General features: G+C 39.5%; 1 protein-coding gene across 17 annotated transcripts in view; it reads left to right on the forward strand.

The window, feature by feature from the left end:
• Positions 1-27504, forward strand: part of SYNE1 (spectrin repeat containing nuclear envelope protein 1) — a 527413-nt gene that overhangs the window by 354275 nt on the left and 145634 nt on the right. For 12 of the 17 annotated variants that reach the window (XM_073022337.1, XM_073022331.1, XM_073022333.1 and 9 more), the window contains 7 exons: positions 1459-1626; positions 1837-1998; positions 11239-11445; positions 13400-13573; positions 15319-15510; positions 24240-24374; positions 25356-25465. In XM_073022337.1, the coding sequence (XP_072878438.1) occupies positions 1459-1626; positions 1837-1998; positions 11239-11445; positions 13400-13573; positions 15319-15510; positions 24240-24374; positions 25356-25465 (1148 nt within the window). The remainder of the gene's footprint in view (positions 1-1458; positions 1627-1836; positions 1999-11238; positions 11446-13399; positions 13574-15318; positions 15511-24239; positions 24375-25355; positions 25466-27504) is intronic. The other 5 variants (XM_008007617.3, XM_073022328.1, XM_073022332.1 and 2 more) reach the window with 3 other exon arrangements.

Below are 27504 nucleotides of genomic sequence, written 5' to 3' on the forward strand. Positions count from 1 at the left end.
GGATTGAGTCATGTTTGCGGTTTTCCAAGTGGATGAAGTAAAGGGTAAAAGAGCAAGAGAAACAAGAGTCTTGGCAAGAAAGGGGTTTAAGTAACTTTAGACATAACTACAAGTCCAATTGAGTGATGACAGCATACAAGGGTGTGGAGGACTGAAGTGGGGTAGGAGTGAGTGAGGATCAATGGATCTAAACCTATTAAGGACATGAGAAGTAATCCACTCAAGACAGTGACAGGGTTAGGAACGAAGAGGAAGCAATCTTCATGTTCCAATGTCATCAGTAAATGTTGGGGACTCATCTGGAGACCTCAGGAACAACAACAAAATGGATAGAAGCTGTCATAGTCACTCAAATATTATTTCATGTAATCCTCAGTCCCACCCAAGGTTGGACCAATGAGTGAACCAGTGTGCAAGATGTAAGTTATTTGCTCCAATTATATAGCTACACTAGAGGAGAATTTCACTAGAATCTCAGCTGTCCCAGTCTGAATTCATTCTGCTGCGTGACACTGCTACACTTGTTTCTCAGATGGCTGGAGCCTTCTTCAATACTTTTTACCAATACATGATTATCAATAAGACTCAGGTATTTTAAGCTGACATAATTCCCTTCAACAGTCCAACTGCAAAAACAATGAACTTTATAATAGCAATTACTCCCCCAATTAAATTTCTACTGAAATACAGATAAATAACCATAGAAACAATTGAAAACCATCTTTACTATGTCTCTTGATATATCTTTACTATATCTCTTGATATAGTAAATTTTATCAATACAAATAAAATATGTAATGTTACTTATAATAGATTTAAAAAATTTGAAAGCATGATATTTCATCATTCACTTTGATTTAGTGTGTGTGTATACTTTGAGGAAATGAATAGAAGAAAACCTTTATGTTATTTGTTTCTTAGAGTAGTTGTAACTTCTACATTTTTCTTATTTAATATCAAAATATTTAAATTAATTCTGCAAATAATGAACCCACAAATGGTGAAGATCTGGCTGCATCTGTAGATTTAATTTTATTTAAGTCAAGTAGTTTTTAAAATTATTTAAAACTTTAATGAATACATTTGGCAACATTTTAGGAACTAGATCATTAAGATTCCCTATTTTTGCTATTGTAATCAATCTTTAAATACATGTGTACTGCTTAAATCCTTTGTATTTCCATTTAACAAACAGAATAAGAATGAGTTTTGGCAACTTGAACTATTGGTAAAGTTGTTTTTTGATGTATATAAACAAAAATTCTGAAACAATTATAGTGTGCTTCGATACAGTCTTTAAACTTTTCTAGTCACAAGAGTTTACTAATTTACTAGTTTGTAGTGCTCCATAAAAGGTGTAGATCTGAAACCTTTCCTTGACGTGACCAACAGTACCCAGAGCATATTAATCTAGACTTTTCTTCTTGTTTAATTCAGCACTGTGCTTTGCACTCACAGGACATTGCATATTACCAAGCTTTGTCTGCTGAGAGGTTGCAGACAGATGCTGCAAAGATTCACCCCAGCACATCAGCATCCCAGGAGTTGTATGAACCAGGATTGGAGCCATCCGCTACTGCCAAACTGGGTGATTTGCAGCGTTCTTGGGAAACCTTAAAGAATGTGGTAAGTCTTCAAGGTGGACTTGTTTTTGCCCACCAGACACCAGTAAACTTAGCGATTGTCTTATGAAACACATGCAGAGAGTTTACACATCCAGTCCACAGTTGAGTACCCTATGCTGGGCCACAGAGGTAAAGCACTGAAGAAAGAAATGTTGTAATCTGAAAGATAAGGGCCTGGGAAGTATTTGGTAACATCCCTTTTCTGGTGTAGATCAGTGAGAAGCAGCGCACACTCTATGAAGCTTTGGAACGCCAGCAGAAGTACCAGGACTCCCTCCAGTCCATCTCCACGAAGATGGAGGCCATTGAGCTGAAACTCAGTGAGAGCCCAGAGCCCGGCAGGAGTCCAGAAAGCCAGATGGCTGAACATCAGGTACAAATAGCCATGACTTCAGTTTCCTGCTTGATCAAATAAATGCACTCTTGTGACTGTTTGGCCTGTCAGGCATGTGAGATAGCCAGTTGACTTTTTTTTTTTTTTTTTAACCTTATCAGTTCTTCCAGAGTAAAGAGTCCTAATGATGGTCGTTTCTACTGCTGATTCAGGCAGAGATCTGAGAAAAAGAGAGAGAGACAGAGAGAGAGAGAGAGATTCAGACCTTGAATCTAATTAAAGAAAGCTACATGCATTGATGTTGCTTTTTAACTTTGATTACACAAAATGTGTTTCCTTAGAGTTGCCAAGTTATTTTGGTTTTGTTGTGAGCCATTGTTGTAAGAGTAAAATATACTCCAAATCTACCTTTTCTGGATATTGTTGTTTTAAGAAACTTAGCCAGGGGGTGTCCCTCCATTATTACTTCAGAAAATGTCTCAGGCTTCGTAAGTTCTGAGTCTCATCTTGTGATTGTCCCTGACTTAAATCATTTTTTAGAAGGTTAGACTAGGCAAAATATTAGCTTTACATGAGAAACAGAGATCATTACATTAATCTAATGCAGAAAGATAATGTTAAAAATGTGTCCATTTAAAATGCATGCTAAGAAATGTTTAGAAATTAAAATCTGGTTAATACTTTGGCAGTCTGATGAGGTATGCTGTTAAAATTATATTTATTTGGTATAAGTAGGGTCTTAGGATACTGAGGCACACATTCTCCTACATATTCATCATCCTGATGTAGGAAAATGCTGCCTGTCTGGGACAAGAACCCAGGAGCGTGTGACAGTCCTTCAGAAGGCAGGAGGGAAGAAAGATATTTTTAGATGTTAATTAAGAGCTATGAAAGCATGGCTTTCAAGCATGTTTATCAAAGACAGGGTAACTTAACAGCTTTAAGAGTGCAACATTGTACTTTTTCTTCTACTTTACATCTTCCTAGTTTTGGAAGCAGGATAACCTTGGAATACACTGCTTGTTCATATGTATAGTCAGATAAAGTTGCATTCTTTTGCAATATATATCTTTCAGTATAACACAAAAATGAGAACATTTCATCTAGAGACAGCATATTGAGAAATAGTGGTTTCAGGTTTTTTACACTCTTGTAGCTTCTGAAGATAGAGATCAAAGTGCATAGCGTCCATTTTTAGGCCTTATTTTGGTAAACAAAACAAAACAAAACAAAACTACCTTCCATAGGTCTTTCTGCTATCCCATAGTCACCCACCCTCAGCCACATTTGTAGAGGGTGCTATGAAAGCACAGAATGAGAATTAACCCTTGTTATCCAAGACCAGATCAATCAGGAGGACAGTCAGGGGTTTGGGGGACTATTTAAATGCCATTTACTTCTGAGCTTCCCCCGTTTTATCACTAGAGTGCTAGTCTCCCAAACCCCTCTCCTTTCTAAAGGAGCCTCAGTGTCTCCCATTTCTCTTTAGCTGGCACCCCAGTTTTCTGTTGCCAGTGGCCACCTCTTTCTCATCTGAAGGGGTGTCCCTATTGCTCCAGTGTGCTCCCCGGGGCTCCTGGGTCTTCCTTGCTCCTGCGGTTCTGTCTGTCCAGCTGTTCCCTGCGCCTCTGCTTCACTGTACTGGAAGGAGCCAGAGGGCTTCCTTCAGGTTGAGTACATGCTCCTCAGGGCAACCTCAATGGCTGTTCTGTAGGAGGCCCGTTCTTTAAGCATTCAAAAGGAATATAGCGTAAATTACGCAAGGACTGGATTAGAATGCATTTGAGGGTCACTCACTCAGATTATCAGACACTGATGTTGCAGAAAGTTTAAGTAGTTTGAGCCTCTCTCCAGCTTCAAGACATCTCCACCTTTGTTCAAGCCCCCTATTCTTGTAGCCTGGGCGGCTGCCCACAATCGCCAAAGACCCATCACTGGCTCCCACAATATTTAGGAGCTGCATGAAAACAGGATCCTGGTGGCCTGCTTTGCCCTTCCAGAGTTCCTAACGGAGAATGCAAGTTAGCTTCCAATCAGCACCACCACCCTGTTGCTCAGGCATTAGGATGGAAACACACAGAAACCGAATGTGGAGCAAAATGATGATTCTGTTCAAGGGATTTAATGGAGACAACTCAAAATTGCACATTAATTCTGAGAATTGTAAATTAGAAGGGAATCTGTGACGTTTCTTGTCATTAAGGTCAACCACATGACTTTTTGTCCCTTTCTAAGTTGGCAGTAGCCGTGCTAGCCATCACAGCAGTAAGGAGGTACAGCTAATTGAATGAGGATGACCAGTCACTGGGGCTTAATGTTTTATTAAGAGAGAAAATATATTAATGTTATATTAACTAATTCTATTAATATTTTATATTAATATAATTAGAACATATTAATGTTCTAATGGGAGGGAAAGAAAATAGCAATAATGTAGAATTTAGTATCATTTCATGTATCATTACATATCTACCATTTTTCATATGAGCTATTTTTGCTACCTTGTGCTATCTGTGCCTAAGTTCTACAAGTTCTGGAACACAGCTGCCTACATGAAAAGCTGGTGGTATCACAGTATCTAAATTTGTTCTTAGCTTCTGGAATGGTACTTTAAAAATTTCAAGCACTGTTATAGAATTACTATTTCTAAATTTCAACTGAATGGGCATGAGGAAGTCCAGTATGGTTTTTTATATTTCCTAAAAATTAATAGAAATACTTTAGTTTTTACCTCTTTCCCAACACTGTTTTGGAAGTATTCACGTTTTTTTGAGAAGGTAACCTAATTCCTGCATTTTCCCTTTGAACACTTGTCTAAACTACTGAATTTGTGTGGAGTGTTGTGCCTTTCTAGTTATCCTCTCTTAAATTGTCTTATAGATTTCATTTTTTTTTTTTCTGAGACAGTCTCACTCTGTTGCCCAGGCTGGAGTGCAATGGTGCGATCTTGGCTCACTGCAACCTCCGTCTCCCAGGTTCAAGTGATTCTCCTGCCTCGGCCTCCCCAGTAGCTGGAATTACAGGTGCTTGCCACCATGCCAGGCTAATTTTTGTATTTTTAGTAGAGACGAGGTTGCACCATGTTGGCCAGGCTGGTCTCGAACTCCTTGCCTCAGGTGATCCACTCACCTTGGCCTCCCAAAGTGCTGGGATTACATGCTGAGCCACCATGCCTGGCTGCTTTACAGATTTCATTTTAAGGCTTGAATGCAGTTCATGAGCTGACTTGTGGCTGTTGTTCTGACTGTTAAGCCCTCTGTCATTGCGACCTTATTATCGTGGGCATCTGGTGCTTTGGGGACATGTGTTGCCACATTAAGCTCAGTGATAGCTAGGACACAGAGCTCTGTGGTTATTTTGTTTTGTTTTGTTTTTTCATATATGTAACAATAAAATAGAATGTGGGAAGAACCGTGGTCTCTCATCTGATCTTGGAAGTGAAGCAGGGTTGGGCCTGGTTAGTACTTGGATGGCAGACTGCCCAGAAATACCAGGTGCTGTAGGCTTGAAAAAAAAAAAAAAAAAAAAAAAAAAAAAAAAAAAAAGCCAGGCGTGGTGGCTCACGCCTGTAATCCCAGCACTTTGGGAGGCCGAGGCAGGCGGATCACAAGGTCAGGAGATCGAGACCATCCTGACTAACACAGTGAAACCCCATCTCTACTAAAAATAGAAAAAATTAGCCAGGTGTGGTGGCAGGTGCCTGTAGTCCCAGCTACTTGGGAGGCTGAGGCAGGAGAATGGCGTGAACCCGGGAGGCGGAGCTTGCAGTGAGCCGAGATTGCGCCACTGCACTCCAGCCTGGGTGACAGTGCGAGACTCCAAAAAAAAAAAAAAAAAGGAAAGGAAACATTCCAGCCTGGTCAACACGCTGAAACCCCATCTCTACTAAAACTACAAAAATTAGCTGGGAGTGGTGGTGCACACCTGTAGTCCCAGTTACTCAGGAGGCTGAGACAGGAGAATTGCTTGAACCTGGAAGGTGGAGGTTGCAGTGAGCCGAGATGGTGCCTGGGTGACAGAGCGAGATTCCATCCCCTACAAAAAATATATATATATATTGTGTTCATGTAGATAGTTCTGAAAGTCACTTAACATAAGGTCTGTGTTTCTTTTCACCCTTGCTATTAAAGAGTTTTTATGTTAGAGAAGTTCCATGAACTTCATGGAACTTCTCTAAGCTACGTGAGTGTCATACGCATGCCAAGTTTGCAATTACAAATCAGAAACCCAAAAGCATGCATTTCATCTCTTTCTCCTTATCTTGAATCATATATTATCAGGTAGCTGATGGCCACCAGAGAGTTGTGGGACTGAAGACATATTTGATGGCTGAATTTTTTTTTAATTGAGGTGAAATTCACATAACATAAAATTAACCATTTTAAATTGTACATTTTAGTGGTGTTAGGACGTTGACAATGTTGTATAACCACTGTCCCTCTCTGGTTCCAAAACATTTTTATGACCCCAAAAGAAAATTTCATGCCCCCTGAGCATGGCTGCTAGATCTTGAAGTTAAAAACTCTAGCTACCTTCCAAAAATGTCCACTCACCTTTAAGAGTAAACTCAAGCATGAGCGGAGAGGACTGCCTCTAACAAGATTTAAGTGAGGCTGGGCACAGTGGCTTACACCTGTAATCTCAGCACTTTGGGAGGCCAAGGCGGGTGGATCACTTGAGGTCAGGAGTTCAAGACCAGCCTGGCCAACATGGTGAAACCTCGTCTCTACTGAAAATACAAAAATTAGCTGGGCATGGTGGTGCATGCCTGTAGTCCCAGCTACTTGAGAGGCTAAGGCAGAAGAATTGCTTGAACTCAGGGGGCGGAGCTTGCAGTGAGCTGAGATCCTGCCACTGCATTCAAGCCTGGGCGACAGAGCAAGACTGTCCCCCCAAAAAATAAAAAAAAGATTTAAGTGAACAGTTCCAGATTTTCCTAATTCCTTCATTACTGACTGCAGAACATTCAGAGAGCTATTTTAGAACATTGTGAGTTTTAAATGGAAGCTGATAACTTCAGTGTGCACCTGGTTGGTCAAATCCACTGAGATTTAATGAGTAGTGCTGGTGAGAGTTACCAACACATCAGACAGAAAACAGAAATCTGATTGTGGGCTACGTTTGGTGGAAAGTAGGTTAAACGAGATCTAACCAGGACTTTAAGGAGACAGAGTTTGAAAATTTGGAATGGCAACAGGAGTGGGTAGGAGGCACTATAAATGTAAATGTGTGTGGAAAAGCACAGAAGAGAGGATGAGAATGAACACAGTGTGAAATTGTTAGGAGGTTCTTCTTGCTTGTACAGAAGGATCAGTGTAAAAAAAAAAAAAAAGCAAAAAAACAAAGGCATAATAAGATCCATCTAATTATGGAGGAGCATTTAAAATCAGACCAAATATAGATTTGATACTTTTAGCATTCAGGCACAAAACATTATTATGAAATAATAGAAAATACTGAATGGAAGTTTTTTTAATGTATAATACTTTGAATGTATAAAAAAATACTTTGAATATGTAATAAACAATATCCATCTGTAAATTCATTGCAATCACATTTTTAAAATTGCAGCAAGTTTTTTAGTGGAGGCTGACAAGCTAATTCTAAAGTACACTGCAGGCTGGGTGTGGTGGCTCATGCATGTAATCCCAGCACTTTGGAAGGCTGAAGTGGGCAGATCACTTGAGCTTAGGAATTCAAGACCAGCCTGGCCAACATGGTGAAACCACGTCTCTACTGAAAATACAAAAATTAGCCAGGTGTAGTGGTGCATGCCTCTAATCCCAGCTACTCTGGAGGCTGAGGCAAGGAGAATCGCTTGAACCCAGGAGGCAGAAGTTGCAGTGAGCCAAGATCTCGCCACTGACTCCAGCATGAGCAACAGAACAAGACTCTGTCTCAAAAATAGTAATAATAATAATAAAGTATACTTCTAATGTGTGGGAAAACATGTATTAAAAATACCAGAAGTAAAGAATAACCAGGACAGTCTTGAAAAAGATTGATAAAGTTGAAAGACTTATCCTACCAGATAGGGAGATTTATAAAGCTACAATAATTAAGATTGCGTGGTATTTGCACAAACAGCCAAATGAGTTGATGGAACAGAATTCGAGGCCAGAGCAGAATCACATTTATACAGACACTTGGCTTGTGGCAAAGATTACACTGCAAAACAGTGGGCGAAAAGAAAAAAAAAAAAGAATTTTCACCTTTTTCTACACTGGACATGAAAATTAAGTTTATGTGGTTTGTAGATCTAAGTGTGACGTTATTACCAAAGAAAAGTTTGAAAATAATATTTTAAAATATCTGTGGTGAATGATCTTTTTAAAAAACATTCTAATCCATCACAGACTGATACTTTAGTAAAATTAAATCAAATGCTGCTTGGATGTCATAACTGTCAAATTACTATAAAAGTTTCTTAGCACTTGCTCTCAATATGTTTATCTCGTCATAAGCCATTAACAAACATTTTGCAGACTGTTATTATTCCGTGGACCATGCTTTGAGTAGCATTGTTCTAGAAGATAACCTATGAGATTGTATTCTATTTATGACCTTGGGTTAGGCAAAAGATTTCCTATATAGGACACCAAAAGCCCTAACAGTAAAGGAAAATATTGATTCTATTAGACCATGATAAAATTAAGAACTTCTTTCCATCAAAAGATATTATTAAGGAAATATTTCCCCATTAAGGGAAAACCATGCCTCAGCGTGGGAGCAGGTTATTTACAATATGCAGAACCAAAAGAAACACAGGCAGTCCTATCCAGAATATACAAACAACTCCATACATCAGTAAGAAAAGGAACGACTCTAGTAGAAAATGGGCAAAAGATGTTTAGCAGTCAGTCACAAAAGACACTCAATCTCATTAGTCATTGGGGAAATGGAAATTAAAATTACAATGAGATTGCACTAGTAAACTCACTAGAAAAGCTTAAAGTGAAAACAATTCATAGCCAGGTGACAGTGGAATATGATATAATGATAAAAATGGATTAACTCTTTCTACATGCAACAAAATGAACGACTCTCACAATCACGAAAGAAGCCAGACGCAGAGCAATGCACCGTGTATGATTCCATTTCTATAAAGCTCAAATAAGGGCCAAAGTCCTCTGATATTTACGAGTTAACACAGTGGTGATTTTTGAGGACAGCAGTAGCAAGAAGGAGGAGGTCAAAAGAGCTTGTAGAATCCTGGAAATGTTCCATTTCTTGATCTGGGTAGCAGCAGCATGGAGATATATATATATAGTTGGTGTGCTTATAATCTGTTCACTTTTCTAGATGTATATAATGTTAATAGTTTATTTAAAAATTGTCATGGGGATATTTGATATTAGGAAAAGATAAGGGGTTTTTGCTGTTTAACATTGCGAGAGCCCACTCTGAGGAGGCACTGTGCTTACAGCAAAGCCTCCAGTCCTGTGGGAAAAATAGGAATTATGCAAATAAGGGCACATTGGAAACTATGAAATGCTGGCAAATATAAAGCCTATGTTACTTTACCTGAAATCATAGTTGCCTCTGTAGTGATAGAGCCTGTTTTTCCAATTTCATTGAAATCCTAAATAAAAATTTCTCCTGTGTGGATTCCATCTAAAGAACAAGTCGTAAAATACCCCCCAAAAAAGAGAAATAAAATCAAGTATAATTATGATAGACAGGAAAACAGGGCGCTATTGAGAGAGAATGATGGAGATTTTCTTAGGATTGGGTGGTCATGAAAGGCCTTTCTGAAGATATGACAATTAACCTAAGAGCAAAGGATGAATAGAGCCATCACACACAGAGCAGGAAGAGTTTTCCACGTTGAGGGAACAGCATGTTCAAAGGCCCTGAGGCCAGGAAGTGACTGAAGTGGGGCCCTGGAGTGGCTGAAGAAGGCAGGAATATGGTGAGCAAGAAGGGAATGTGGCACACGAGGCAGGAAGAGTGAGACCACACAAGTTTGATTTATTTCACAGCAAGAATCCAGTACATATTTTAAAGAAGGGGAGTGAGAAGACCTAATTGATATTTTCAAAAGGTTGCTGTAATTGCTTCATATAGACTGGACTGGAGCAACGAGAGTGTAAGCAGATAGACTCATCAGTAGAACATTATATAGCAACTCAGTCAAGAGAGGACGTTGACTTTGGCTTCAGGTGGGGGCAGGGGGGATATTCAGATATACACGATATAGTTTTGAGATAAAAGCCATTGGACTGGGTGATGAATTGGATCTGGTGAGTGAAGGAGAGGAAGGTGTGAAGAGTGACTCCCAAGTCTCCAGCTTCAGCCATAATGAGAGGTGTTGGAAGACAGCAGGGGAGGCAGGTTTAGACTTAACACTATGCAGGCACCCGTGAACTAGGTAAGTCGGACACACAGCCTGAAACTTAGGGCAGGTGTTTGGGTTAGGGAGGTACCTTTGGAAGTGCTCAGGATTAGAAAGCATTTGAAGTCTTGGGAATGGAAGACATCACTTGGGAGAGACCCTTATTTTTTTAGAGTTTGATAAATGAAAAACAATGAGCAGATAAAAACAGTGACCACATAGAAATAGGTTACAGGTTTCTCCCATCCTGTGAGAAACGATGTGAGTTTTGGACTAGAGTTCAATGCTGTTTCAGATTTGGGGAAAGCAATAGGTGAATGTGGGAAAATCATGTTAAGTAAGAAAGTAATACATTTTATTTTCAACATCGTATTGGAGACTCTTAGAAATGATTGAGAAATGTGGTGGCTCGTGCCTGTAATCCAGGTTGGAGTATTCCCTGAGGCCAGGAGTTTGAGACCAGCCTGGGCATCATAGCAAGATCCTGTCTTTACAAAAAGTAAAAAAATAAAAAATAAAAAATAAAAAATTTAGCCAGGTGTGATGGCACACACCTGTAGTCCTAGCTTCAAGCGGGAGGGTCGCTTGAGCCCAGGAGTTCAAGATTACAGTGAGCTGTGATCATACTACTGCACTCCAGCTTGAGTGACAGTGAGACTGTGTCTCTAAAAAATAAAATAATAAGTTGGTATTACAGATGATCCTTGTATTACAGATGATCCTACTGAAAACTAGAAAGATTAATTAAGTTGCTCAAACTCACTTTGGTTAGTGATACATACATAAAATCAGCAAAGTCCTGGCCTTTCATTTAGAAACTTAGGTTGTTGATTGATAATGATTCCCAGGTGAAATATCTTTCGCTAATCCCAATGGATGTGAGACTCAGCTTGTGCTAATGATCCCTCAGTGAAGAAAATCAATACATCAGTGTGATTCCACAGTCTTTCCTCCAGGCATTGATGGATGAGATTCTCATGCTCCAGGATGAAATCAATGAGCTCCAGTCCTCTCTCGCAGAGGAGCTGGTATCCGAGTCTTGTGAGGCCGACCCCGCGGAGCAGCTGGCCTTGCAGTCCACGCTCACTGTCTTAGCCGAGCGAATGTCCACCATCAGGATGAAAGCCTCAGGGAAACGGCAGCTTTTGGAGGTAACCAATAACTCTAAAGTGGCCTCCTCACTTCTGAGTTAACTTTTAACATTATGTTACGAAGTATGTGGGTTACTTACCTATCTACATTTTCATTGCTTCCCTCTCCCAAACTGGGATTGTGTTTCAAGAATGGTCTTCATGGCTGGGCGAAGTGGCTCATGCCTGTAACCTCGGCACTTTGGGAGGCTGAGGCGGGTGGATCATGAGGTCAGGAGTTCGAGACCAGCCTGGCCAACATAGTGAAACCCTGTCTCTACTAAAAATACAAAAATGAGCCAGACATGGTGGAGTGTGCCTGTAGTCCCAGCTGCTTGGGAGGCTAAGGCAGAAGAATTGCTTGAGCCTGGGAGGCAGAGGTTGTGGTGAGCTGAGATTACGTCACTGCACTCCAGCCTGGGCAACAGAGCAAGACTCTGTCTCAAAAAAAAGGTCTCCTGAAGAGAGTACAGTCGATGTGTAGCCATGAATATGTCCTTTGACCCCCTTCTGACTCATTTCAGGCGTGAAATATTGAGAATGTGGAAAGCAAATTCTTGGTAGACATGAGCCTTGTGTAGAATAATTGTAGAAGGTTTGCATAATGGTTTGCTGTGTTTACATGACAGCATTTGACGGATGATATTACTAGTACTATAAAGAATAAATCCTACTCAGTCACTGTTAGCCAATTCAAATATAGTAATTCATGAAAATACTCTTGCAATTCTGGTTCCCACATTACTTAATTTAAATATTATTTAATATAGAGACAAATTTGGGCAGCAGTAATATCTGGGTTAAAAATCAGCTATCTTCCTTTTTTTATTTGTTTTCTCATAAATTCTTGGCCCTAAGCTTCTAGGCTACTTTTGTTGTTGCTTCTATAATTTGGTTAGACTGGAGGCTCCCCAAAGACCTTTATAGTATCTATCATCTTGTATCTTTTGGCAGCTTCTCTGACACATAATGGGTTCTCAATACATTTCTTATTATATGAACCAAATATTATTTTATTTAGCTGCTAATTATAACATAATGCAATTAACCATGACCCCGTTGTGGGGTGTGTAGTCTGTCTCTAGTTTTACCTATTATATGATTAGTCAAATAATCTATTCATATATTAGGTTGGTGCAAAAATAATGGCGAAAACCACAGTTACTTTTGCACCAACCTAATACTTCTTGTATTAGAGAAATTTAAAGCCAATGTGTCTGCCCTACTTATTAATTTCCATTTCAAATTGTTTAATAAAATTTTAAAATAATGAATTATTCATAAAATAATTTTTAAAATATTTATTTTCAAAGTTAACTTTTAATTCATTTATATTGTCCCCAGTAACTCTATGAAAAACTTGTGGGGGTTTCAAAATGAAGTGATTGGCCTGATTTTTTTTTTTAACATGAATTATTTGCAATCATTGAAAAACTCAGAGAGCTAACCTAGAAATTTAGATTTCTGCCTTCACTTGAGATGAAAGTTAATAGTGGACCACCCCTTCCCACAGGGATCAATTGCCTGAAACTGTATGTGGCTGCCGTTTTAGGCAGGCCACGTGTTTTTCAGTTTGCCACAGTCTCCATCACTCGCTACTATTCCCAGCCATAGAGGTCCAGTGTCTGCTGCCATTTACCAACTGCTTTATGCCATTGTTTTGTTCTAATCCTTGGCTGATTTCCACTGTTTATATTGCTGCCTGGTCGTATAGGTATATTATTTGGGAATACCTTGTTCAACTCTAGGTGCACATTAGAATCACGAGGGTGTCTTTTTAAAAATACCAATTTTGAGAGTTACCCCTAGAAATTCTGATTGTTGTTCTGGGATGTGGTCTAAGCAAAGATAATTTTTTGAAGTTTTACCGGTGATTCTTATGTGCAGCCAGGGCCTGGAACCATCGCTTTACTATGTTAAATTCTCAAGATTTTACCTTAGCGTGATCTGTGTTACATTTTACTGAATTCATTAGGAGAAGTTGAATGATCAGCTGGAGGAACAAAGGCAGGAACAGGCCCTGCAGAGGTATCGCTGTGAAGCCGATGAGCTGGACAGCTGGCTCTTGAGTACCAAGGCCACTCTGGATACTGCGCTGGGTACACCCAAGGAGCCCATGGACATGGAGGCCCAGCTTGTGGACTGCCAGGTACCAAAGGATGCAGAATTAAAGAATATAAAAACAATGATTTCTGTAGAAAGTAAAACATGTTTGGGTTTTTTTTTTTTTTTAAGTCTTTTTTGTTTTTTGTTTTAAGTCTTATCTAGGAAAAAGGAAGACTGTTTTTCTCCCTCTCTAATATAGTCTCCATTTTAGAGGAAAACTCTGTAGCACCAGAGACTTATTCCCGAACATGAAAGTAAAAATGTAGGGAAAACTTGTGGAAATGTAAGATTAAAAGTATACCAAATTTGAAAAAATATGTAAGAGCAGCCACCTGAAAAAGAAATCAATCCAAAGCAGTAATGTTTCAAAAAAGAGGATTCTCTTTAAATTAACAAGGAAAGAGTTGATTATGTGATGTCTTATTTTTATTAGCCATAATTATCATAATCTAACACAAAAATAACATAATAATGATGGATAACACGAAGGCAATGGCCTTTTCTCCTTATCTGTTGACTATATAAAAATATTTTTCAGCTGGGCGCAGTGGCTCATGCCTGTAATCCCAGCACTTTGGGAGGCTGAGGCGGGCAGATCACAAGGTCAGGAGATGGAGAGCGTCTTGACCAACATGGTGAAACCCCATCTCTACTAAAAATACAAAAATTAGGCAGGCGTGGTAGCGCGTGCCTGTAGTCCCAGCTGCTCTGGAGGCTGAGGCAGGAGAATTGCTTGAATCTGGGAAAGGGAGGTTGCAGTGAGCCGACATTGCGCCACTGCACTCCAACCTGGGTGACAAAGGCAAAACCCTATCTCAAAAAAAAAAAAGGTAAAAAAGATTTTACCTTAGTGTGATCTATGTTACGTTTTACTGAATTCATTAGGAGAAGTTGAATGATTAGCTGGAGGAACAAAGGCAGCTTAAATTTTCTCTATTTTAAGATAGAGAAAAATTGGCAGGGCACCGTGACTCATGCCTATAATCTCAGCACATTGGGAGGTCAAGGCAGGCGGATTGCTTGAGTTCAGGAGTTCAGGAACAGCCTGGGAAACATGACAAAACCCTGTCTCTACAAAAATACAAAAAATTAGCCAGGTGTGATAGCATGTACCTGTAGTCCTAGCTACTTGGGAGGCTGAGGTGGGAGGATCACCTGAACCCGGGAAGTCAAGGCTGCAGTGAGCCATGATCCCACCACTGCATTCTAGCCTGGGCGACAGAGTGAGACCCTGTCTCAAAAAAAAAAAAAAAAAAAAAAAGAAAAGAAAAGAAAAATTGAGAGGCTCAGGTAATTTTTTTTATAGACCCCTCTAATACCATAACAATTAAAAATAAAAGTCACCAGACACTGTGACTGACACCTGTCATCCCAACACTTTGGGAGGCTGAGGTGGGAGCACATTGTTAGAGACCAGCCTGGGCAACAAAGTGAAACCTGGTTTCTGTTGAAAAAATAAAAAATTTAGTCAGGTGTGGTGGCACATGTCTGTAGTCCCCGCTACATGGGAGGCTGAGGCAGGGGGATCCCTTGAGCCCAGTAGGTGGAGGCTGCAGTAAGCCATATTTATGACTATGTGCTCCAGCCTGGGTGACAGAGCAAGACCCTCCCTCAAAAAAAAAAAAAGAAAGAAAAAAAAATGTCGTCAAGGCCGTGGGAAAACTACAAAAAATCATGAAAGCCTGTCCGTTTGGTAAAAGACTACAGAGGTCTGTGTTGCACTGTGGGAAACAGTCTTTGCAGAGGCTGGGGAGATGTGTGAGTTCATCCTTATTTCTGTTGCTGCAGAACATGCTGGTGGAAATAGAGCAGAAGGTGGTGGCTTTATCAGAGCTGTCAGTCCACAATGAGAACCTGCTGCTGGAGGGCAAAGCTCACACCAAGGACGAGGCCGAGCAGCTGGCTGGAAAGCTGAGAAGGCTCAAGGGGAGCCTGCTGGAGCTGCAGAGAGCCCTGCACGATAAGCAGCTCAACATGCAGGTGAGGGTTCCAGCCGCTGGCCCACAGCCGAAAGTTGGCGCACTGTTCACGTGCTCCTTCTAAGGTGTGCCAGGTAAAGGAACAGGTTGGCGGTGACACATACTCGTGTATGTACCTGCTTTACAGTGACATTTTAGTGTGCAGTTTTAAGTTTACACTCTTGGACTTTGCAAATAGATTTTGTTAGGACTACTAACAACAGCAGTTCAGCGGAGTGGTGGAGGCAGAAAGCACTCTGACATGAAAGTGACAATGAGAGGAGAGGAACTGGAGAGGGAAAGTAAAGGCTGCTCCAGGAGTGTTGCTGTAAAGTGCTATACAGAGGAATGAGATAAGCTCTAAGGAGAAGTGGGTCAAAGAAAATTTTATCTCTTTTTTTTTCTTATACATTAATCATAATGTGAGTATTTCATTTTAAGATCAGAAAAATAGTAAGTTTACACGTTAATGGAAATAACTCAATAGAGGAAAAATTGATGAAAAAAGAATATGAGCAGGGCGCTGTGGCTCACGCCTATAATCCCAGCACTTTGGGAGTCCGAGATGGGCGGATCACTTGAGGTCAGGAGTTTGAGACCAGACTGGCTAACATGGTTAGCCAAAAAAAAAAAAAATTTGCTGGGCCTGGTAGTGGACACCTGTAATCTCAGCTACTCAGGAGGCTGAGACAGGATCATTGCTTGCACCCAGGAGGTGAAGGTGGCAGTGAGTCAAGATTATGCCACTGCACTCCAGTCTGGACGACAGAACAAGACTCTATCTCATAAACAAATGAAAAAACGAAAGAAGAAAGAAAAAGGAGTGTGATTGCAAGAAAAATTTTGTTGGGGAGGGAACGGATAGGATAAAAAGTGCACTGGCAGGGCACGGTGGCTCACACCTGTGATCCCAGCACTTTGGGAAGCTGAGGTGGGTGGATCATGAGATCAGGAGATGGAGACCATCCTGGCTAACATGGTGAAACCCCGTTTCTACTAAAAATACAAAAACTTAGCCGGGCATGATGGTGGGCACCTGTAGTCCCAGCTACTCGGGAAGCTAAGGCAGAAGAATCTCCTGAACCTGAACCCGGGAGGTGGAGGTTGCAGTGAGCTGAGATTGTGCCACTGCGCTCCAATCTGGGAGACAGAGGGAGACTCCATCTCAAAAAAAAAAAAAAAAAGTGCAGAGTTTGGTCTTCCCTACCCTTCTTGCTAAGTAAGCCAGGGACCAAATAGTTGAGAAGCCCATTAGCTGCCTCAAGCCTATAAGCATCTGATGGTATCATCTGCTTCTTCTTGTGGCCTAATCCAAACTGTGCCTTCCTTTACCATTTACACCTTTCTCCTGCAATAATGGTTGAGACCAGGCCAATCTGTTCTCCAAGTAAAATGAAGAGCAAGGGAAAGCATCTATGTTGGAATACAAATACTGGTAGGAAGTAGGACACAAATATTGTCATGGAAACTTCATGGAAGGTCACTGTGATTGCTACTATTTTCTCAGTGTGAGGATGATTGTTAGGACTAACCTATATATTTTTCTTCAGCTTTTTGCTGATCATATGATGATATGATGTGGAAAACCAAACTTAACCAACTAAAAACTAGAAGCAGTGGAGAAATTTAGGAAGATGACTGGCTTATTACAAAATATGAAGTTAGGTCATTGAAAACCATAAAATAATCCAACAAAAAATAAAAATTAAAAAATGAAATCGGCTGAGCACAGTGGCTCACGCCTGTATCCCCGGCACTTTGGGAGGCCAAGGCCGGTGGATCTCCTGAGGTTGGGAGTTTGATACCAGCCTGGCCAACATGATGAAACCCCATCTCTACTAAAAATACAAAAATTAGCTGGGTGTGGTGGGGCATGTCTGTAATCCCAGCTGCTTGGGAGGCTGAGATGTGAGAATTGCTTGTACCTGGGAGGCAGAGGTTGCAGTGAGCTGAGATTGTGCCACTGTGCTCTAGCTTCGGCAACAGAGTGAAATTCTGTCTCATTTAAAAAAAAAAAAAAAAGTCGAGAATTTATAGTTTTTATATAGACAAAAAGCAAGTTAGAGGAATAATGTAATATTCCATATAAAATTTTGTAAAGAGTTTTGAGGGGTTATTAGTTTTATATATGTGTGTAGGTTTTGGTTTTTTTTGAGACAGGGTCTCGCTCTGTCACCCAGGCTGGAGTGCAGGGGCGCAATCTCAGCTCACTGCAACCTCTGCCTCCCAGTCTCAAGTAATGTTTCCACCTCAGCTTCCTGAATAGCTGGGACTACAGGTGTGCATCACCATGTCCAGCTAATTTTTGTGTTTTTTGTAGAAATAGAGGTCTCCTAATGTTGCCCAGGCTGGTCTTGAACTCCTAAGCACAAGTAATTCACCCACCTCAGCCTCCCAAAGTGCTGAAATTATAGGCATGAGCTACCATGCCCGGCCAATCTAATCATATATTAAAATACAATATTACAATAATTAAAATAGTTTGATGTTGACACAATAAATATGTGAACAGAAAATTAAATGATAACTATTCCAGAAAGAGATTTGGTATATAAAGGAATTTGATAAATATTTTAGGTGGCATTATAAATCAGTGGACAAAATATGACTCACTCTGTAAATAATCACTTGAAACATGGTAAACTGTATTTTCTACCCCATATTTTACAGAAAAATGTATCACAGATGGATCAAAGATTTAAATATAAAAATTAAGTCTGCAAGGTACTCAATGTATGATTTTTTTTTTAAATCTTAGAATAGGGAGAACTTTTGTCAGTATACCCCAAATCCAGAATTTTATAGCTTCTTTTAAAGTAGTACATGGGCAGGGCGTGGTGGCTTATGCCTGTAATTTCAGCAGTTTGGGAGGCTAAGAAGGGAGAATTGCTTGATCCCAGAAATTCAAGACCAGCCTGGGTATCACAGCAAAACCCCATCTTTACAAATAATAAAAAAATTAGCCAGGCATGGTGGCACACACCTGTGGTCCAGCTACTAAGGAAGCTGAGGTGGGAGAATCCCTTAAGCCCAAGCGGTTGAGGTTGCAGCGAGCTATGATTGTGCCACTGCACTGCAGCCTGCGCGACAGAGTGAGACACCAACTAAACAAATAAACAAATGGGCCATGGCTCCCACCTGTAATCCCAGCACTTTGGGAGGCTGAGGCGGGTGGATCACCTGAGGTCAGGAGTTCGAGACCAGCCTGGCCAACATAGTGAAACTCCTTCTCTACTGAAAATACAAAATTAGCCAGGTGTGGTGGTGGGAACCTGTAATCCCAGTTACTCGGGAGGCTGAGGTAAGAGAATCACTTGAACCCAGGAGGCGGAGGTTGCAGTGAGCAGAGATCACGCTGTTGCATTCCAGCCCGGGCAACAGGAGTGAAACTCCATCTCAAAAATAAATAAGTAAATAAATAAATTAAAAAAAATAAAACTACTACACAAAAATGGAAAAGTTCTGTATGATCCCCCTCCCCCGCCCCAAAAAAAGTAACCAAGTTGAAAGACGTAGACAAGGAGGGATGAGTAAAACAAAATAAAAGACATAGACAAACAGGGAAGAAACTATATAATTCACAAATCTTTTGTAAAACAATAAGGAAAGATCAAATAGTAGAATATGGACAAAAGATATGAAGAGATCATTCACAGGAAAAGAAATACAAATGGACAATGAACATATGAAAAGACATTTGAACTCTGTGTTGGATAAATAGATGCAAATAAAAAATACAATATTTCATTTGGATTTACACACTTCAAAATGCACATGCAATGACTTTGTAATTAAAGTCAAAAGAAAAGGTTACAGATACTAAAACTGAACAAAAGTAGAATGATTTTCTAGCTGTAAAAGTAGACAGCAATTCACCTAGTTTTGTAAACAACTGTTATAGGTCGAATACGTAATGCTTTCTGCTATTTTCAGTGGTGATCTGTGAATGAACTTAATTTCTAAAGAAGCTAAAATAAAGGGAAAGCCTTGAAAGTTGCCTAGCAATGGGATAGGGATAGGGATAGGGATAGCAATCATTTATAAAGCTCTTATACTCCCTTACCCCACCTACCTACCCCTAGAGGCAGGTAGTAAGGGAACGAGTAGCCTGATACTCCCAAGCACAGAAGAGATTAAACAAGGCAGGAACCACAAATTCCAAGGCCTCGTGGCCTGGGAAGGGCAAACCAACGAGGGAAGCAGGCCCAGCCTGGCCCTTGGCAAGGCTCCTGTCTAAGGAGCAGCTGTTACTCAGCTCTAGCTATTATCACACAAGAATTTACAAGTGGCATTGCTGGATCTTCTACTTTTTCAAGAGATAGGGAATTTAGATTTATTTCTTAAGCCTCCCAGTTTTTAAACATTGACATTTAAATCTAAAATTTTTAAATAATTTCTGTGCCAAAGAAAGCATATCCACAAGCCAGGATTGAAATCTGTTTATCTTTTTCTCATTCAGTATTAACGAGGTGACCTGGGGCAAGATCCTTAAATTTCCCACAACTTTCTTACGGATCAGTTTTCTCATCTGTAAAATATGGATAATAATATTTAACTTTAAAAAATTCTTTAGAACATGTGGAAAAAATAAAAAGGAAAAAAATAGTGAGGATTTAAATGCAAGTAATACAATAAATGCTCAAATTGCAGCAGTTAAAATAATTAATAACAATAACCAACTGTTTCCAAATCACATTATTTGAGACGGAGAAGCTTCTGCTATGCCGAAAGGCCGGGCTTGAGACTTAGCGGGCTGGACTGAGCATGCGCACACCACTGTGGCTTCCATACCCGGCAGATGCTGCCCAGGTCCGCGGGAGTTGTTTAAATTGAGTAAAGTCCTGACTCTGTCCACATTGGGTGAAGTGTAAATACAGAAAAATGTGGTAGTGTTTTACTGCATGGAAATTGGTTACTGTTTATTTTTAAACTATCTATAAATTCCATCGTCTTTCATCTAATGAAGTTCCCAGCATATAAAATATTAATAGATCTTTTAAAATAATTAGAGCTTCTTGGAAGATTGCTTTTCCATCTGTGGGAAGAAAAGGAGCCCTGTTTACGTTATTATTGCTATGAAAAGGATCATGTCCCTTTATGTAGCAAACTAAAAATAATTTGGAGTTAATCTGAAATTAATTAAGTTAATTGCAGAAAACAAATCTTCCATTAAATGCAGCCGTCAGCAATGTTAATGCCCTTTAATTGGGACTTGGATGATTCAGGAGGGTTGGAATACCTTCCTAAGTCTGTAAGCACACCATTACTTAGTGCTACTGAAGCTGGGAAATGGTAATACCTCTTACCTCCACTCTTTTTCACTAATTTGACTTACATGGGTATCAGTGAATGACTACGCTTTTTTTGTTTCCTATCAAATAGACTGCTTCTCTATATGAAGAACCACAGATCTTAAGGGTATGTAATAGGATCTCCTGAATTACGTGGTATCTTCATGAAGCTAGGTCTTTTTCACACATTATCATTCATTAAAGGAACAGAGAGATTGCCCCATAAAATAATAAAAAGCTTTATAAAGAAATGTTTTATTTAATGTTTAGCATTGCCCAGTCCTCATTCATCTTCCAAGGAATGTTCCTGGCAAAAGTGGTAACTGTTCTAGTATTTCCAAAATAAACAGTTTATATAGCCCCACCCAGTGGGGACTGATGACAGAAGTCACCTAACCTCCCCATTCCCTAGGTATGGCAGAAAACTGTTATCACACCTCAGAGAAAGTAATTATCATAATTACTTTCCTTCTGGTTGCGCCTTCTTATCCCCAGGGGAAAGAGAATGAAATTTGAACTGGATTCTTAATCATGGTTTGCTTCCTGTGGTCCAAGTCTTATGTTTCAAAATGACTAAATCATTCAGAGAAAAATTCACTCACTGAAAAACTGAATCTAACCACATAGAATCTGAATATATATCTGTGCATATAAAAGTGAGGAAGTTGTTAAGACCTAACATTTCAGTTGTCACTGTTCCAAACCAAATTTGGTGTAAGGAACTTGAGCCAACCTCTCTCAATCAGACCATAGTAACTGGCATAGAAGAGTGTGTTGGGCTCAGGGCTGGGAGAAGTTTCCAAGGGAGTCTTGAGGCCGGGCTCTGAAAAACAAATTTTTGCTGAAGAGAAAAGCAGAGAGGAAGTGGCCTGGATCCCACAAAAGCAAGTCAGCAGGTCATGGCCAGGGCCACTACGTTGGCAGCTGGAGCAGCTCTGATGGGGACAGCTTTCAGTCTCATCCACTGATTTCTTGAGGTCATTCTCTACAGGTTCCTTTTGAACTGCTGTTTCAACTTTGTTTGCTTGGAAGAACCAGGTTCTTTTAGAGCTTATTCTTAGAAGATGGTGGATTCTTAGATGAGAGAGAATCTGTTTTCATGCGGAAAATCATGGGCTCCAGTTCTGGGAGAATGCCCATCCACCCAAACTTCCCATCTTTAGGAAAATCACTGCTTATCTTTGAGAAATTCTGCAGAAGGTGGAGAATTTAGTGTCACTAGCCACCAATTCTGAAGGTCTTTCAAAATGCAACTAGCATATGTTAGACCATTGCACCCCCGTTGTTCTACCTAAACTGCAATCTCTGGCTGGATCATCTGAAAGGAAAGGAAGTCTGAGCTCGGGTGGGCTCAGGATCTGGGAGAAGGTTATGTATACTATTACCTACAGGTTTTACTGTTCATTTAGCTTGAAGCACCAACACCACGTTGCAAAGATAAAGATAAGATCTATTATCTCAGACAATTTAATCATGAGATTCTAATGAAAAAAAGAAGAAACAGAAGGGTAAACAGATCCCATCTATTTCCCCAAAATTGTGAGTGTAAACTCCGAAAATAAGAGAGAGAGAGAAGGGTCTGTGGGCAGTTAGGTTGGATGAGCTAGAATGGCTGGGTCCCATGTTGTGCTCAGACATTGCAAAGAAGAACCAGTGGAAAGGGGAGCAGCAGCTCCAGAAATAGATGGCAGGAGGCTCCTCTGGAGAAACAACCTGTGAAATATCCTTCCTCTTCCCCATGCTACGCCAGCCCCACTGTCCTCTTCACTGCTCTGTTCTCTCTGAAATGGCAAATTTCTTTTACCTTAGGGTCTTTGTGCCAACTCTTCCCTGGGTCTGAATGCCCTCACTCTAGATCTTTGCCAGGTTGGTGGTCTCTCATCATGCAGAGTGCAATTGTCTCTTCTAAAGATGCTTCCTTAGACCTCCCTAAAACTTTCTATCCTATTATCTGTCTTAACATTCTCTGTAGGCCTTATCACCAGCTCGGTTATCTTATTTGTTTATAGTCTAACTCTCCACCAGGGCCCTCATCTGGCTTCTTTGCAGAACACTCCCAGCTCCTAGAACAGTATCTAGTGAGTGCTTAATAAGTGGTGAATGAGTTATATTGAAATTATAATTTATCCGGTGACAGATGAATCTGTGTGAGTAGAAAAGCTCTCATTCAGAACTAATCCCATTTGATGTGCAACATTTTAGGGCCTTTCAAATTCCATTAGAATAATCAGGCAGGAAGGATCAACTCTTGCCTAGGTGCTGAGTCATTACTTTGGTAAGCCAGCTTAGCAATGGGCCAGTTTCTGGTGATGGTGATAGACGGGGTGAAGGGGTACTTTTTCAGAGATCTCACCTTTAATTATCACACCACTGACCTCTCAAGGCTCAATTCAACTTTTGAATTTGTAAAATGGTAACCACATGTGCCTACAGTAAATGACTTTTTTTAATGTGCTAATTGATGGTTCTGAAAGAAAGACTCTTCAAGAGTTTTCATCTTTGAGTACAGTCTATTGATTATGTAGGTCAGTCTATAAATATTATCATATAATAGCAGACTCTCAAAGATAGAGAATTCTAGGAATAATTTAAATCTATCGCCTTAGTAGGGTAGACACTGAAGGTTACACAGACCAGTATCAGGGATGAGGCTTCCTGCCTAGTTCAGTGTCTTGGGACTTGAGTTACCTGCAGTGAAGCTGCGGCTCTGTGACACAGAGGTCAAGACCCTGGGCTGTGAAAGGTGGAACAGAGGATGTCCAGCTGGCCTGGGAAACTCTTGTTTAGACTCCTTGCCTCTGTGCTGCAGTACATTTTCTGCCATATGAACTGAGAATCAAGTTTAAGTTCTTACTGAATTCCAGAGAGTATGATGCCTTATGGAACTGAACTTTTTGCTTCTCAAAGATATTAAAATGTCTTTGATTAATAATCTTTTAGAACCTCACAGATATTAAAATGTCTTTGACTAATAATCTTTTAGAAAAGTTTTTAGGAAGATTATTCTAAAACTGTTTCATTAGAGCTGGATTAGAGAAAGTGGCATAGGGCAGGGGCAGTGCTTTCACGGGAGAGGCACAGTTATTGTGGGTAATGATCATTTGAGAAACAGTTTACCTTTGTGTGACTTAAAAAACAATCTCGAGTTACGGTTTTGTGGAAAAAAATTCTGGAATATCTGATGACCACATTGGTCAGCTAAAAGACTGACCTCTAAATACATGGGTTTTGTCCTCAAACAGTTCTATGTGTGATCATCTGTTTGTTGTTCTTCAGAACTCCTGCAAATGCCATAACTTAGATGGGTTTTGTGTTACTGTTTTTTTTAAAAAAATGTGGTTTCACATCTCAATGGAGCCACTTTAGTATCATTACATAGAACACACCAAAGTAGCCTTCTCTCCCTTTTGGTTAAGGTTTTCCGGTGTGTAGCATGACTTGATTTCTGCCTCGTTAAAAGCAGGGAACAGCACAGGAGAAGGAGGAGAGCGATGTTGACCTAACAGCCACGCAGAGCCCCGGCGTCCAGGAATGGCTGGCCCAAGCTCGCACCACATGGACCCACCAGCGGCAGAGCAGTCTCCAGCAACAAAAAGTAAAGTGTTTCCTACCTCTCTGTAGCCTGCAGATCTGCCCAGGGAAGAACCTGAGAGGCATGTTTCAGAAGGACAAGTTGCTTCTGTACTAAAGACAGAGTGTCTCTTTATCTTCTCTTTGAATGAAGCAGGATGTGGCTGTTTCAATGTATTGACTCATGACCGCTGGGATGATTGGTCATTTGAAAATCCAGTCTTTAAGAAAAGCTTGTGTTTAGGTTTACAAATAGTGTAACACGGCTATCATCTGCTTTACCAGAGATAACTACTCTGTTTTCAGATTTGCCCTCTGAATCTATTTAATTTTAATATAAATCTCAGGAAAGCTTTTGAGGTTTGGTGAAAGTCTAAGTTGCATGTTTGTTTGTTATTTTTTTTAATGAATGCAGTTTGTATTTTTACTTTCAAGTAGATGATACCACAAAATTGGATTGCTAATTGTTGCCTATTGAAACAAATGAACTTTGATGAATAAGAATGATTTCTCATTGGTACCTTAACTATATGTAAAAAGCATATTCAAATATTTTATTTTCTCAAATAACAAGAGCATTTATTATAAATAATGAAGAATTAAAGCCAAATCTATTGATAACCTAATTTTTCAAGTAAGTGGAGAACTTAAAAAGTTACTTTTCCCAAGGATCTATCCTGTTAGCATGACAATATTGATTTTGAAAAATGAGAGAGTATTTTGTACCACTTGAGGGCACTATTGCCTGGCAAAATTTTCTTTTCCCATGGGTTTTTTCCCCCGCTCCTCCAGATTTTTCAGAGGTATCCTATATCAAAGCAAAAGAATACTACAGAGTACTTTGGAGACACATTTGAATATTTACATAAACCACACGCTTTATGAAATGTGCAAACTTAAAAGCTCACTACTAAAGTTCTCTGAGAATTTTATACCTTGAACTATGATTGTAGGCAATAATCATAAAGTAACACATGTGTTTGCATTTGTCCTTTCCCTTGAGCAGGAGTTAGAACAGGAATTAGCTGAGCAGAAGAGTCTCCTTCGCTCAGTAGCCAGTCGTGGAGAGGAGATTCTAATTCAACATTCGGCCGCAGAGACCTCTGGTGACGCTGGGTATGTTTCAAAATGCTTCAATTTTCTCTTCATTGTGTTTTCCTAGCATTTGAAGAAAAGTAAACATCTCACTCAAAATTTTATTTTAAACATCGTCAGCAAAATTTAGTCATCTCGTTTTTACTTTAGGGTAGTAAATGGACCTGCGTTTTGAACGTTTTGTTGCATCGCCTGAACATAACGCCTGTAGTAAGCTAACTTCTTTGCCCTCCTTCCAGTGTGCGCAGCCTGTCTGTCCAAAGATGCTCATGAGTTCATTTTTTTTAATCAAATGAGAAATGCGTTATGAAATGAGATACATGAGTTTCTAATTGAATGATTACATCTAACTGGAGAGCATTCTTATCTTGCCCTAACAGTATTCTAAAAAATAAGTGCATGGGCCCATTAAATATTTTGAAATCTTGGTCTGGAGTGAAGACTTTGAAAGTCTTCTACACAGAAAAGTCCAATGTTAAAAGAAAAATTAAGGAAGTTGGAGAATTTTCAAGTTGAAGACTTTTATTTAAAAGGTCATAGAGGAATTGCAGCAGTGTGAAAGCACCACTATATTTTGAGGCAGGTCTGAGTTTTAGTCTAGTTCCACAAAGGTCACTTTGGAAAAGTCACTCAACTGTGAGCCTCCTCTGTAGAATTTAGAACAATAATCCACTAATGTCATCACAGAAGTTTTGTGAAAATTATAAATGTCAACTGAGAAGATATACAGGAAAACTTTCTTTGAAATCTAAAACATAAAAAAAAAGTTTTCATGCAACCTGTGTTTATGTATTACTAAAAGTTGGAATTCGACAGTATCCTTTGGCAAATAACTTTGACTCCATTTCCCATTTCTGAATATTTATTTTTAGGGGAAATAACATAAAGGAGGACATATGTATTATGAAGATGGTTTTGGAAATATTATTTGTGATACCAAATAATTAAAAAGGCATAAATATTCACTAGTATAAAAGAGTTGAAGAAAATTTTATACGTGTATAATCTTAACCCAAAACGATGTAACCGTATCAGAAAATGTATGTATGATGCTAAGTAAAAATGTGATATCAAGTTGAAAGTAGAGTATGTGTGTAGATAAGAACTAGACCATCGATAATAAAAAAAATTTTAGAGACGGAAGACATAGGAATTAAAAATTTTTTCTTGCAGTTTAATCAGTGCTGACATATGACATCAATGTTGACTACATACAGTCTGTTACATACACACACACACACACACACACATATATATGGATTCTGAGGGCAAATGATAGAAGAATAAACAAACTAAAATGCAATGGCAGCAGATATATTGTGACAAAATACGTAGGAAATAGGAAGGCATTCAAGAAAATGAAAAAACAAAAATCTGTGAAAGTTTTGACATGGCTAATAAATATCAATGTAAAAGAATAGGAATGAATAGTATTATGGTATCTATAGGCAGGGATTGACTTTAACCCTAAAACTGTAAAAATTGCCTTAAAAATATAAAGGAGTTTAAAAACTCTCTGTTGTGTATCATGCTTAAAGATGCTGATAAGACCATGAATACGTGTCTGTAGTAAACCCAAAATGAGACTGTTTCTTTCATGTTGATTGAGGTGAGACTTGCCTTCACGTTGTGTTCCTACCTGTTTCCAGCTCCTCTAAAATGTTTACTTATCTTGCGTAGTTTTCTGAGTATTTTTGCCAAACAAATATTTTGACAAAGACCATCCAGCATTGCCTCCTCTCTGTATGGATCATCACAAAAGGAGCAGAAGGGATCTTCTGCAACTTTATTGCCATATATATTTTTTTCTTTCCTTGGCCTTTAGCTTTGGAAAGGACCTAAATGAAATACAAACAACTGTAAGTTGCTCTTTCAAATATAAAAAAATACTTTAAAAATAAATTGGCAGTGCAGTGCTGGCTTTCTAGATAAGATTCACTTTAAAGACTACTTATACATTCTTTAACTTTTATACAAATGTTTAGGAAACTTCCCCTTTACGTGCAGTTGATAACAGTTCAGCCTTTGTCAAGCCTTTGGGTATCAAGCAAACAATTAAC

The sequence above is a fragment of the Chlorocebus sabaeus genome, chromosome 13, assembly GCF_047675955.1.
Source record: "Chlorocebus sabaeus isolate Y175 chromosome 13, mChlSab1.0.hap1, whole genome shotgun sequence".
Classification (NCBI taxonomy): Eukaryota; Metazoa; Chordata; class Mammalia; order Primates; family Cercopithecidae; genus Chlorocebus; species Chlorocebus sabaeus.